Source organism: Barbatula barbatula (genome assembly GCF_947034865.1).
Source record: "Barbatula barbatula genome assembly, chromosome: 17".
NCBI classification, from domain to species: Eukaryota; Metazoa; Chordata; class Actinopteri; order Cypriniformes; family Nemacheilidae; genus Barbatula; species Barbatula barbatula.
This window is the reverse complement of record NC_136780.1, coordinates 10,980,689-10,994,838: the sequence shown is the minus strand read 5'-3', so window position 1 is coordinate 10,994,838 and position 14,150 is coordinate 10,980,689. Positions and strand designations below refer to the sequence as shown.

At 40.2% G+C, this 14,150-nt stretch overlaps 2 protein-coding genes across 3 annotated transcripts in view; both read left to right on the top strand.

Moving 5' to 3' along the window:
* Positions 1 to 12,620, top strand: part of LOC306906375 (uncharacterized protein) — a 40,731-nt gene extending 28,111 nt beyond the window's left edge. The window contains exons 3-7 of the mRNA XM_079477721.1: positions 444 to 492; positions 582 to 669; positions 1,485 to 2,017; positions 4,911 to 5,030; positions 9,021 to 12,620. Coding sequence (XP_079333847.1) covers positions 444 to 492; positions 582 to 669; positions 1,485 to 2,017; positions 4,911 to 5,030; positions 9,021 to 9,473 — 1,243 coding nt within the window. The 3' untranslated portion in view covers positions 9,474 to 12,620. The remainder of the gene's footprint in view (positions 1 to 443; positions 493 to 581; positions 670 to 1,484; positions 2,018 to 4,910; positions 5,031 to 9,020) is intronic.
* Positions 12,621 to 13,199: 579 nt separating this feature from the next.
* slc2a4rg (SLC2A4 regulator) overlaps positions 13,200 to 14,150 on the top strand; it is a 43,014-nt gene continuing 42,063 nt past the window's right edge. For both annotated transcript variants that reach the window (XM_079478803.1, XM_079478802.1), the window contains exon 1: positions 13,200 to 13,649. In XM_079478803.1, coding sequence (XP_079334929.1) covers positions 13,413 to 13,649 — 237 coding nt within the window. In that variant the 5' untranslated portion in view covers positions 13,200 to 13,412. The remainder of the gene's footprint in view (positions 13,650 to 14,150) is intronic.

Below are 14,150 nucleotides of genomic sequence, written 5' to 3'. Positions count from 1 at the left end.
TACCAAAACTTTAGTGCACTTTAATTGTCTGTTTTTTTCATTTCGTCATCCATATTTCAGTTTTTTCAATTGAAAGAAATAATAATGTATTCAAACATTTACAGATTCATCTTCAGATGACTAGATTTTTAGTATCATGAGAAAAATGTGTTTTCATAACTTTTAAACCGAAGTGTATACTGGTATAATCAAAGCATCAATACATAATACATCATTAGAAATACTTCAACACTTAAGACTTGAAATAGTGTACACTCACTAAACATGTCATAGAGTTTGCATTAGCATGTGCTGCTAAGCTAATGTGTCATTCTAATAACGTTCAGAATACAGCCTGCAAAAATATCAGATTAAAGAGTCCCTTTAACTTTTTTAACTGTATTTTTTATACTGTTAAATGTTGCATTAAAATCACTGGAGTGCTTCTGTCATGCTGTCCACAGAAAAAGCAAACATGGCCACACTAATGGAGCGGGTCAGAAAACCGAAACAGTGAGTATAAATGAGTCTAAACATATTCAAACACACATACACACAATGCGCTTGCATGGACATGCTGATGATATTGATTTGTGTGGCAGGCTGCTCTGCGCCAGTCCAAGCTGAAGTCCATGAGCAAATCTGACACCCGCCTGAACGATATGAACCGACTGCCATCCAACTCCAATGGTGAGACAGAGAGAGAGCGAGAGCGAGAGTGAGAGAGAGAGAGGGAGAGAGAGAGAGAGAGAGAGAGAGAGAGAGATCTAACTGGTTGTTATGAGACACTGACATACAGTTCATACGCACATGTGCAGCGGCCTGTGCCCGTGCGTGCTGAGGCTGATGTCTCCTGAGACTTGTTGTGATGAGATGTTTACTAGTTCATGCTCCTGCTGCCATGAACATGACTCTTTCAGCAGTGATGTTACACACACACACATCAAGGTCATATCATTATTTAGTATATGTCCATTCAAAAGATGCTTATTTGCATTTAGCGTGGGAGGACACACATTAATCGTTATACCAAAAAGTCATGATGAACTCTTTAAATGAGTTTACTTTTTGGCTGACATCACCAAGGTTGCTTAAACTTCAACCAATGAGTGCGAGCGATGTTGAGTAGGAGGGCCGTAGTCATCGGATCAACTTCAATTCCTGGTGGACGATCAAGTTTCTACATCATATCTACATCACCATCCTGAAATACTTCACGATACGGAAGTACAATGTATTGTGGATGTCTCATGTTGACTTTAACTCATTTTACAGAATGTACACCGGTTTAAACATATGTGTCAAGTATGTGGTGAAGATATGACATAATCATGACATAACAGTAGTAATGCTATGCCCTCTAGTGTTGGCATGGAGTAACTTCAGATTTACGATATGTGTATGTTCAGCCTTTTTTTACGTTTTTGATCCAATATGACATAAATTCTTAAAACTCCTTACCAATCTCTTTCCTTAATCTGCATTATTATATAATTGATTGATAGGCGCTCCCAAGAGTCGGCCGGCCAGTATGGACCTCTTGCTCTTGCACCCCCGCCGCTCCAATTCTGACCTTCGACCCCTGAGCACCAGCCACGAGCTGCCTCACGCGCCTGCCGGCTCCGAGAGCGAGCGTGAGCACACCTACTCCGAAGTCGGTCGTCGATCCTCTCCTGCGCTCCACCCAGCAGACGACGGGCTGTACGAGAGCGTTGGGATCAAAGGGGCGGGGTCTGATGCTGCTGCCCAGCCTTCTGTCCCTCCCCAGACATCGACCAACACGCCCACTCTGCTTCACGCACACAGCCTGAAGTTTGATGGGAATGGGCGTGGCGGAGGAGGTGTGAACAGCACGAGTCCTGAGGTGACGGCGGAGTACGCCTCGATACGGAAGGTGAAGAAGCTGGAGCGCTGCCGGAGAGAAGAAGTGCTAGATGATGGGGAGAGAGAGCAGCATAGCCTCTCCAGTACCGAGTCCTCCAGCAGCACGCTGCACCGGAAAACAGTGGATCCATTTCATCCTCACAATTTCCCAAAGGTGACAGCTCTGGCACACAGATTAAAAATTGGTAAAATATGCTGCTAAAATACAACTGGGCCAGATGGTTTTCTAAACTGGTTTTAGCTGGTTTAGGCTGCCTTTAGTGTTCTTTAGCTGGATTTGCTGGCTGACGTGTGCCCAAAACCAGGCAAGGAGAACAGTAAAGATCAAAAAACTGCTTAGGCCGTTTTCATCGCAACATTTTATATACATATTTTATTCAAGAAGGTTTTTTTTTGCATAATTTTTGCATTTCTACTGCTGCTTTATAGGTCAAACTGCTAAGATATGAAATAGGAAAAAAATAGGAAAAAAGATTCCCACAGACACATTAACCCTTAAGAACCCACAAACACTGGTGATGAAGACAAGGAAAAGTAATACATTTTTTATAGTAAAGGGTAAGTTTTTTGGCATATTGGTTATCATTGGAAAACCCATAGTTTTACTACAGGAACAAGGGTTTAACATAATAACTGTATTTTTTAGTTTTAACTCTTGTAAATCCACGTAATGTCTGAAAAAGTCATTTTTAAGATACGTTTTTTACTTTAACTATCCTTAAGTAACATGTACTGAACGTTTGGGTTAGGTCATGTGATAATGTGTGAATTTTGCCAAGAGTACAAAATTGCAGTGTGCCTGGCTGGCACATGCAGTGTCAAAAATGTCAAAAAGAAATTGCTTCTTTTTGTTACTAAAAGTAGGTTTCCAATATTAATGTTTCAATATTATGTTCTTTATTACATTTCTAAAACTGTTTTGAACACATTGATATAAACAATATTGTGGTAATTTGTAACCTTAAAGGGATAGTAAATGAAAACGAAGTCATCATTTACCCATCCTCAAGTTTTAATAGTGTGTATCTAAATATTTGTAACCAAACAGTTCAAAACTTCTATACTGTTTTGGAACAACTTGAGGGTGAGTAAATGATGACAGAATTTTAATTTTTGGGTGAACTATCCCTTTAAAAGTTGCTGTTGTATTTCAAGGTGAATTTTAGAAATGTGTTCTGTGTGGTCCATTTGGTGCATTTTATATCCCCCTCTTTTTCCTTTAAGTACAAATGTGTCCATGTTCTTAGGTTAAAAAACACACAAATCACCCAGACCTCTCTAGCATTGTGGCATTGAGTTTTCTGTAGCTCAGTGGGCGGAATATGCAGTTAGCAGTGATCCCTAGGTAAGACAAAGATATAAAATACACATTATGGGTAAAATTGCCACTCAAATGCATACATTGAACGGGGTATAATAAATACTTAGAGGACGTGTATTGCAGCTATTCATGTCGACCACTGGAGGACGCTGTGTCCTATCCATAAAAGATCAAATCTAAAGCCACTTGATTACTGATATGATTATATTTGAGAAACGAAGTTACAAATGAATAAAATAGTTTAAAAATTCTTAGGAAGCATTGATGCATTAGTTAGAATTACATAAATAATATTTTAGCCACTAAAAGTTTATCTAGAATAAATTATATATTGTTATTGCTCTTGTCTGCGAGTGTTTGTGCTTTTGTTGTGTGTGTTGTCAGTTCCCATTCTTATCAGTCCGTCAGTCAGTCAATATCTGTTTGTGTTGTGTGTGGCTTTCGAGGAAAGATAAGATTTGCAGAAAGCCGAACATAGAGACAATGATCGGATTATGATCCTATCTTCCGGTTAACACAGCTCCGATTGTGCCACATATGGAGATGAAAATCTTTGTCACAGAATTTGGTATTGCTTGTTTACAAAGACAACAGCGTGCGTGTACTTGTCTTTCTAAACATGACTTGCACGTGTGTGACATTTAATGTTTAAGCAAATCCAAGTTATTGTATACCCCTCCCTTCATAAATCACAGTATATGGGTATGACGTCGTCTCTGTGACCTGCATGCTATTCGAGTGTGCATACAGTGAATATTAGTATAGTGTGTGTAAGAGCTAGCACGCACATCACATGTGGAAGTCTAGTGCGCCGGGATTGATTATGTAAGACCTGCTGGCAGTCTGCCCGCCCTGACTTGTGTTTTTTAGTTAGAGGCAGCGAGGAGGAACCTTGGGCAGGTAGTTGGTTCGGCAAGGGAAATAAATAGAGCCAAACAGTGTAGCCATTCATCTCCTACTATCAATCATTCATACAGGAGGTGTGTTTCTCCCTCTTTAATCACTGACAGCACACATATCTGCTCTATTAATGATTAACTCACTGAACATTTCCATTGCAGAAGCAAACCCTCAATCCAGAAATCAAACTCCTTGAATTTTGTTTGGCAAATAAATTCGTTTAAAATGGTGATGTAGGCTTTCTTGTCATTTATGGACAGAATTCTTGACTTGTTTATAAGCCACAGCGTTTCATGAAGTGCACTCAAACACACTATTTAATTACACTTACTTAAAGGAACTGTTCACCCAAAAATGTAAATTCTGTCTTCATTTGCTCACCCCCAAGTTGTTCCAAATCTGTATACATTTCTTGGTTCTGATGAACACAGAGAAAGATGTTTGGAAGAATGATTGTAACCAAAATGTTCCTGTCCACCATTCACTACCATAGTAGGAAAAAAATACATTATGATATTTTTGACACAAAAGAAGATATTTCAAAGAATGTAGAAGCAAACATGAAACAGTTCTGGGGCACTTTTGACGACCATTGTAATTTGTCCTACTGTGTTTGTCAACGGTGGCAAAGAACTGTTTGGTTACAAGCATTCTTCCAAATATCTTTCTCTGTGTTCAACCAAACATGGAAATGTATACAGATTTAGAACAACTTGAGCATGAGTAAAGAATGACAGAATTTTTATTTGGGGTGAACTGTCCCTTTAAATGATGAGTTGAAGTTCCTAAGTGTAACCAGCCTGCATGTTCTTCATCTGGCCAACAGGAGGCAGTCTTCATGGGCAATGGTGAGCAGTACATTTGGAAGCCACCAGAAGAAGATGAGATCAATCTGTCAGGAGTTGGTCCGCTGGAGAATGGCCACAGTCATCCCACTGCTGTGGAGGTAAAGTCTCCAGACAGACGCGTGCTACACCGGCATTGCAGACAGAGTTGTGATATTGGTCTGGGCTTGTGTCAAGGCATCAAGTTTCAGGGTTTGACTTCTGACCCCTAAAACTCAAGGCCACTTTTGTAAATTTTGGATCTCTTCACTCTGTTGTGTGTCAGGAAAGAACGTTTTCTTGCACAGGAAGTGAGCAGAAGGAAGGCCGCTGGGGTGGGGGGGTGTATTGCAAATAATGACCAGAGACAAAGAGAAAGTTAAATTGATCCCCTCACTTTTCCTGCTCTCCCTCTTTCTCTCTGGCATGGAATGGCAGGTCAAAGGTCTGGACTGTGCTTGTTGACTGTCAGTTCAGAGTTGGTGTTTGGAAAAGAGGGAGGGAGCGGGGGGAGGGGGAGTTCAGGGCACTTGGGGTCAACTTCCTGTGGCCAGTCAAATCAGACAATCTTTATTTAGCTGAAAGTTCACCAAAATCAGAAAATGACATCCCCACTAAAAACATTTTTTAATCTCATTAAGTGAAATTAAATAAATTAGAATTAGCAATTATTAGTATTAAATTATTCATTATGAATATATTAGTATTAAGTTGATTAAAGTTAACTTGTGTGTGTGTTTGTCAGTAGTGTTATAGCAATCTGAACTTCTGGTTTAAGCTGTGATAAAAGTGTAAATCATGACCTATACACTTCTCCTCCACTCATTTTCTCTCTTGTCCCGACACGATCAGGTTCAAGTGTGTAGGCGTCAAATGCTCCACTTCATTCAACACGTATTACATATTTATTATAATTTATTCTTGCTAAGACAAGCATCACTACTACTATTGCTCATACTTTTAGGATTTGATTACTTTCCTAGCAAATGATCAAACCTGATAATACCAGAATGGCAGAAAGTACTTACACTTGTGTGTTGTTTGAGTCTGTGGGACCTATTTACAAAAAAAAGATGGAATCAATTGTTTTTCCAACCTTGAATGAGCTAAAGTTGCAGATTTTTTCTAGCTTTACTGAAGTTTTTAATTTATTTTCAGTTCATTTTTTATTGCCTCAGCTTAAACTTACTATTAAGTTTAAGTCTTTCAAATATTTTTCAAAATAAACTATTTTTATTAGTTTTTTAAATAAATATTATTTCAACCAAAATGTTTAATAGTTGTAGTAAACTTTAAGAAACTTTATTAGCATTTATTTACGAAAACATACATTTCTGCTCAATTATTTTTTACCTTTTTCCTAAATGTTATTTAACAAAGGTAAATAACAAGTATTACCCAAACGTATTACCTACGTTGCTTCTAAGTGGGATAAATATACAATGCCTAAAGTTATCTCCTCTTCGCCCTGCCTGAAAAGCGAGTTGTGCTACGATTGACCAGATAACCAGTGCGTAGTGATTGGTCGAATACTGCAAGCGTGGGACGGAACTGTTACGCCTCTTACTATATTTGTAACATCAGGTTCCAAATCAATAGTACTGACAGGTACGCCCACCTTACTTGCGTATACATTTGGGCGGTCTTAGTCAAATCATACCACAAACTGATGTAGATTTTTGGGGGTGTGGTTACACGAGGCGTTTAAAGCAGGTCTGGGTGAGCATTCACTTTAAGATAGAATGCATATTTTGCATTTAGAATGTAATTACGTGTTTAATACATGCATGGGCAAACTTCTAAAACAAGCTCACCTGTGAGAATGAGTGCATCTGCACATGTATGCTACAAGTCATGTGAGGTTAATCTGTTTCAGTAGACTGCATTTGAAAGGAGTGAACAGAAGTGAGCGACAGATTGAGAGAGAGAGAGAGAGAGAGAGAGAGAGGAAGGATAAAAAAAACTCTGAAGGCTTTCTCAACAGCTGCAGAGGAGTTTTGAAACCCCCATCATCATGATTTCCTCTTGCTCTCTTCAACACACAACACCGAAAACAATACTCGCAGTAAGAAAAGTGAAAGACATCAGCTGGTCACAAATGCATTTGGGAGACTAAAACACTCCATGAACCAGACAGTGAGAGCTAATCTTTTTCACAGCAGTTAGTCTTTAATTCGGCCGGTTTAGTCATGCCCGCATTCAGACGCATGCTCCTGCCTCATGCCACGGCCTGCGGATCACAGTGCCGGCCAAAATACTGTGTGAAAACTACTGCTGCTATTCTGACATTATTTAATTGCCCTCCTGAGTGCTTTTGAACTTTTATGGTTTATGTCAAGTAAGCAGTATTTATATTATCCCTTTAAGTGTTCAGCTAAACCATGGGACTTTGCGATGACATAAGGGTGAGTAAATAATGGCACATGTTCATTTTTGGGTGAACTGTCCCTTTAACATGACACGGTGATATCCACAGCTCTGTAACATCTCCCACAGACTTTACACATGAATGCCACAAAGGTCAGTATGTGACTTGGAGAGCGAGACGAATTCTTCACCGGGATTTTACACATGCCATTCAGCTTGGAGTGCTAAATGTCATCTATCACAGGGAGGGCATGCGAGGTTATCTAGGCCCAGACACACACATGTGCACGCGCACACACACATTAAAGGCAATAAGACTTGTTAGTGCATCACATACCTATTTTGGAACCACACATGGGCAATAAACAAAGCATTGAGGGATGTTTTCTCACCGGGTCAGCCCCTGACTTGTTAGTGGGTTTAACAATGTATCCGTAGGTTGCATTGGTGAAAGTTTAACAGGCTTATCTGCAGGTTAGGTAATATTGCTGCTCTCTGCAGCACGATAAGAGTGTTTACACTGACTATGTTGGCCATGGCCAAAGTGGGTCATGTTTCTGCTATGTGCTATAGCAGACTCCTGTTACAACACACACTCTGACAAACACTCACCAATGCGGGCGTCTATATAGATCTTTATAGTACTAATATAGTATCTTCCGGCTGATTCAAGGTTTAAAGGCTTTAAAGGAACAGTTCACCCAAAAATGAAAATTCTGTCATAATTTCCTCGCCTTACAAATCTGTATCGACGTCTTTGTTCTGATAAACACAGAGAAAGATATTTGGAAGAATGCTTATAATCAGACAGATTTAGCCCCCCCCCCCCATTGACTACCATAGTAAAAAACAATGGTAGGCAAAAGTGCCTAGAACTGTTTGCTGTTCTACATGCTTCAAAATGTCTTCTTTTGTGTTGTTCAACAGAACAAAAAAATTATAAAGTAATTTTTCCTACTATGAGAGTCAATATCTGTTTGGCTACAAGCATTCTTCCAAATATCAATCTCTGTGTTGTTCATCAGAACAAAGAAATGTAAACAGATTTGGAACAACTCGAAGGTGAGTAAATGATGACAGAATTTTCATTTTTGGGTGAAGTATCCCTTTGAAGGGACTGTTCACCTCCCAAAAAAAATTAATTTCCTCATTTATTCACCCTCATGTCATCCCAAACGTGTATGACCTTCTTTTTTCTGCAGAACACAAAAGAAGATATTTTGAAGAATGTTGGTAACCAAACAACACTGGCGCCCATTGACTTGTATTGTATGAACAAAACCACTGAGACATTACTCATATTATCTTCTCTTGTGTTCCACAGAAGCAAGAATCATAGACAGATTTTAAACAACATGAGGGTGAATAAATTACAGAATTTTTCTTAACAATATGGACCTCACAAGGTTCAACTACGATCTTAATAAGTGATGCACCATGGATGTTCCTAAATCAAGTAAAACACAGTTTTAATAGCTTTGTCATTTTATCAGTCAAGTTGAAAAATACAATTTGTGTTTCTAAAGAACTATAAATTATACCAAACTGTAGTTTGCTAGTTCTGTGCACTTAAATATCCGTGTTTAAACGCTCTTAAATTTTTGCTACTCCCTTTAGCGCTATAACTGTTACATGAGAACTACGCTCCACAGGACGGTTATTACGAAATCCTCTTTGGCAAAGCAAATTTTTGGCACGCTACCGAATGTTTCTCATTCTGTGGTTCTCTCTCTCTCTCCCCTCAGATCTCTGATATGTACTCCACCGTTTGTAAGACCCTGAAGAGGAGACATCAGCAGGGTCAGAGCCAAGAGGAGAGCGGGCCAACGGGCTCCGCTCTGTCCCAAGATGTGGAGCTGGGCTCGGTGGGCTGGCCCGCTGGCGGTGCTACCGGCGAAGAGCCTTTGGGGGAGGAGCATTGCTATGAACCGGTGGGCGAAAAGACGTGGCCCCGGGGCCAGGCGCTAGAGTCAGACCAGGCATACGCCACAATTGATCCCCACCGGAAGCGAGAAAAGCTGGCCAGCAACACGCTAAAGCTTAAAAAGAAGGGTCCGCCTCAAGGTCCGGGGAGAGCTATGACCTGCGAGAACTTTTACGAGACTATCGGTGATGTGAAGCAAGGAGCGAATGCAGCAAGCACCACCACTATCTTTACCTTTAATGATGGCATGGAAATGTACGTTACAGGGCTATAAAAACCTTCAGTGAAGAATACAAAGTTGGAGCCCTTATGATCTGACGGATGATACACACAAGATGCAGATGCCAACGTGCATACTTACCACGTCTCAAAAACTAGACGGCCGATGTATATTTATGATTATTATATGAGGGCACAATCAGTTTAATTGAAACCAATGAGTTCAGACAAAAACACTGAATTGGTTAAACCCAGTCAGAACAGTTTTCAGCAGGCATGCTCACAAAACCCAGGGATCGTTTTTTTCCACCTCGTGCAATCACAATTTTTATTTAATTTTTCTCGAATTCAATATGACTGTAAGAAAGAATGAATTGTAGCACAGTAGTTTCATTATATAGATTATATGACATCAGGATGTACAGTAAATGCTGCATCCCCTCCGAATCAGCCAATCAAATTCAGTGCTTTGTGAGCACTACCTGCATAAAAAACACATTAATCACATGAGACGCCTGCTCAACTCCCTCTCCCGCTCTGAAAACACACCTGACTGGTTCTCTTAACCGTAGATTGCCGGCCACTGCCACAGTGTTGAAACACCACAATACATTGTGCACATCACACACACATAAAACATTTTGTGTATGGCTTGACAGTTTAGATGGTGTAGATACAATTTGTGTGATATTTTTTTCCGTATGTACAACTTTGAGGTATGTAAAAAAAATTATGGGAAATTTTTTTGGACTTCTGTAAAAATAATTTTTACATAGTAAAATATGTTAAAATGAGCTGATGGTGTTGTACTATTAATGGTAGATGGAGCATTCTTAGATTGGCAAAATAAGCGAACATTCAGTGATGATGGATGTGTAAAATGTTGTAAATAGAGATGCACCAATATATCGGCCAATAATCCGTATCTGTCAATAAAAGCAATTTTTCAAACACTTTTTCATCGGCTATTGGCAGATAGTTTAAAAACTATGAAATTGTGCTCAGCATATAGAAAATATTCAATAGTAATAGTAATTTGACAAATTAATAACATTCAGAAAGTTAAGAAATATGAATTTAATCTTCAAATTAGGTATCGGCAGATATCACTCTGATTATTCGGTATCGGTGCATCTCTAGTTGTAAATGAAGGATGTTTAGAATTTGTTGAAATATGTGTGGGCCTGCTTTGATATCACTTATGTAGGGACGTCAGCTCTTAAAATTTCTGCACACCTTAAATTTTATATTGCATATAGCATGCCATCTCCGGCCAACATGATACGGCACTTGTTTCTTACAAGGCTTGACAACATTTGCAATACGATGAGTGACCTTTCGCCTAAATCTCTCCACCAACAAAAAAGATGGGATGTCGTAGCCCAGGCAGTTAACATGTCAATTTCAATGACCATTGTTAACATTGGAGTTTATGAGGCTTGTAGCGTCAGAGCGCTGGAATGTTGTGGTGCGAGTACGGAGGGCAATAAAGGCTTCTGGGTTGGCCGTGTCCACTCTTGATCCACTGTTCTCAGGTCAGTGTGTGCCAGGCGCTTCTCCCTGGCTCGCTGGGCCTCCGCCCGGCTTAGCTGTCAGGGGCATTTCATGGATTCAGTGTCCAAGGAAAACACAGCAGAAGGCTTATGGTTGCTAGTAAATGTCTTTTGGAAAGACGTCTCATATTCTAGGCTGTCTGTGTGACTTGATCCTATTGTAAACAATGCCTTTCCCACATGCATTACGGGAGGTTGGATTTAGGGGGGAAATAATAGCACAATAGAGAAACCTCTGCAAGGGAAAACGAGTCTATCCGTGAAGATCTAGCTTTCAAGGCCCATCTGCGTAACATAAAAAGCCCCGCGTAACAACTTAAATGCAGGGTTGACGATTTTACTGTGCCGAGGATACTGCTTTCAAAGAACATCAAAGTCTATGGTAGAGCTACAGGACGATCCAAAAGAAAGGGTTTGACTTAGATGAGAAGGTCAATTTATTAGCTCAGGGATGGATAGATAAAGTTTAAAAGATAACCAAGAAACTGTCCTCATCCATGTCACCTGCAACCTGTAGTGAAAAAAAGTTGGGTTTTAATAAATACAGAGATGAGAGATTTTTACGGCACTCTATTTTCTTATACAATTGTATTGATTTATTTATTTCCACTTGTAGCAATGTCTTCACACAGCTACTATCACTGCCATTCACGAGTCTCAATGTTTCGTTCAAGTAAACTACGGCAATTTCCTTGCTTGCATGTTGATAACAAATGTTTTCTTTATGCTCTCTGATGCATCTATTATAATTGTACATTTCATAGTCGTCCCTCACACTATACTACATAGTGCCAAAAAAAGAAGTACTGGTACCAAAACAAACCGCAGGCTGCTGCTGAGAGGTCATGGTTCTTCTCAGGGAGCACAAGCACATATCTGGTAAAGGATTTGTCCAAAACAGCAGGGCTCTGGTCTCAAAGCATCTGCAGGCCCTCCCTATCGTTATTATTGCGTGTCCTTGAGACATGACGCTTGCCATATTGAGGGAGGAAGCGGCTCCACTTTAGCTTGGCAGGTCCTCGTACTCTCAAATCTGTCCTTCCTTGGACAGAGTTCGCTTTGTACTGCGGGGGCAGATCGGTCCTTTTGATGTTTTTGCTTCTGAGAGAGCCTGCGTTGGTCCAGCCATGCATTGTTGTCATTTGGGAAAAGCAGGATGAAATCTTTCAGGGTGTGATTTGTATAGGCGGAGAATATGACATGGCCAAAGTATGACAATTATTGGCAAAAATGTATATTTAAGATTATAACAATTCTACCTGTGTTAAAAATATAATATATACTGATGACATACATTGATGTGATGCATCTATTTCACCCGACTATTCATGGACATTTTAATATATTGAGAAAGACCAAATCACATGTACATACAGAATACGGTGTAAAATATGATAAAAGAAAGACTTTGGTATCGATGTTTTCAAAAAGCAATGACATGTTCTTAACTGTTTATTGTGTGCATAATAATACTGCTTCTTCAGCGTAATGTCTATGGCTTAACTTAATGTGTGGTTCACCCAAAGTGTAACACATGGTGTATAAAAATATTAGTTATATTCTGTGCAAAAGATTGTAATGTTTTCTATAAAAATCATTCATATAAATATTTGTTTTTACTTTTTTAATAAAGCTGCACCTTATGAATGATTGAACTGTTTCTTTTACGCTGTATCGATTTAGAAGTAGTTGCGTTACAGATCAATGCGAATGTAAAGATATATGCATTCTTGTAGCTCTAAAAATAAACACAAAACTATTATTAGTATTTTACAACTTTTATGCTAAAGTTAGATCCGATCGCTCTTTGACACGTTTCGAGCTGAACGGCACATGCCGTCCGTTGCTGTGGACACGGGTAAATGAATAAGTACTTAACATTTATTTCAAAATTCAGTTTACATTGTAATTTTTAAAATACTGTATTATCTCCATCTTTGTTTCGCCGTATGTTCACGACATATATAGCCGGTCAGTCATTATTTTAGAAAGTGCGTCAAATGTTGCCGGCCTTTCTTCTCTTCCTCTGTACCGGCCGGCAAACCATGGAGACACACCTCCTCAACTCTTGAAAAATGTCACAGCCGAGGTTGCTGGAACGAGCCAATCAGCTGCAGCTTTGCCATGGCCGCGTGCCTAAATAGAATGTTTATGTACGCCGAAAGCCAATCGGAATCAATGAGAGGCGGGGTCGAGTTGATCTCGCCTGGCTGCACGCGCAGGACGGAGTGGGCGTGGCGTTGGGCTCGGCGAACGAGCAAAGCAAAACAATCATTTTTATCCTTTTTACCGGCTGTTTTTAGACCGCAGGGCGATAGACTCTCCACTACCGCACCAGCATAGGTTCACACAATACTGTTAAATGCATCTTTACCCGTTCAGCACGACAGTCTACAGAAAGCTGGTTATCTCGCTTTAGTTACATTTAACCCGGGTTGAAAATGACTTCCAAGCGCCTTATCGAGCAGCCCCGATCCGGCGAGAGCACGCACGAGCGGGGCTACGCCGGTCAGCGTGAGCCTGTCATCGCAATGTTGATAGCGGCACGCGAGAACGGAGCGCTTCACGGAAAAGCTTTTAAATTGAACGAAGGTGCCTTGAAGAACTCCGTCAAGGACCTCTCGGCGATTGGACATTTTTACACCTCAACGAGAGAGCGGCACTACATCCACAAGAAAGTAAGTGACCGGCGTTAAGTGACTTGTAACGTTATTGACGGTCCATCCTATTTACTGACAGGCTACGTGGATTTGTTCTCGTTTGCAGTTTTTCTACGAGAGTTATGAAAACCGAGCGAGTTTTAGAAATCGCTTGGTGTCATTTAAACGTCACTTATTTTCATGTTTTGCACTTGCGGTTGCAGGTCGGCCGTCGTTTGGATTAGCGCAGCAACATAACTGTTTTGCGCGTAGTTTAAGATGGCGACTCAACTTGCACGTTCAAAGTTTAAAGGAGAAAAACGGGGTTGGTACATTTAACCGATTCCCCCTCCCCCACCGCGTATCTGACACGAGCTGAAGCCGGTGGAAGGGTTTGTTAACAGGAAGACCGTTCGCTCGGCTTTTTCTCTGCAACACATTCGTGCTTTCTACTGTGTAACTTGTTAGTTATTGATTGAAAGTTGCCACATCAGTTAAAGACACACAGCGAGCAATGATGACATCCTTAAATAAGAATAG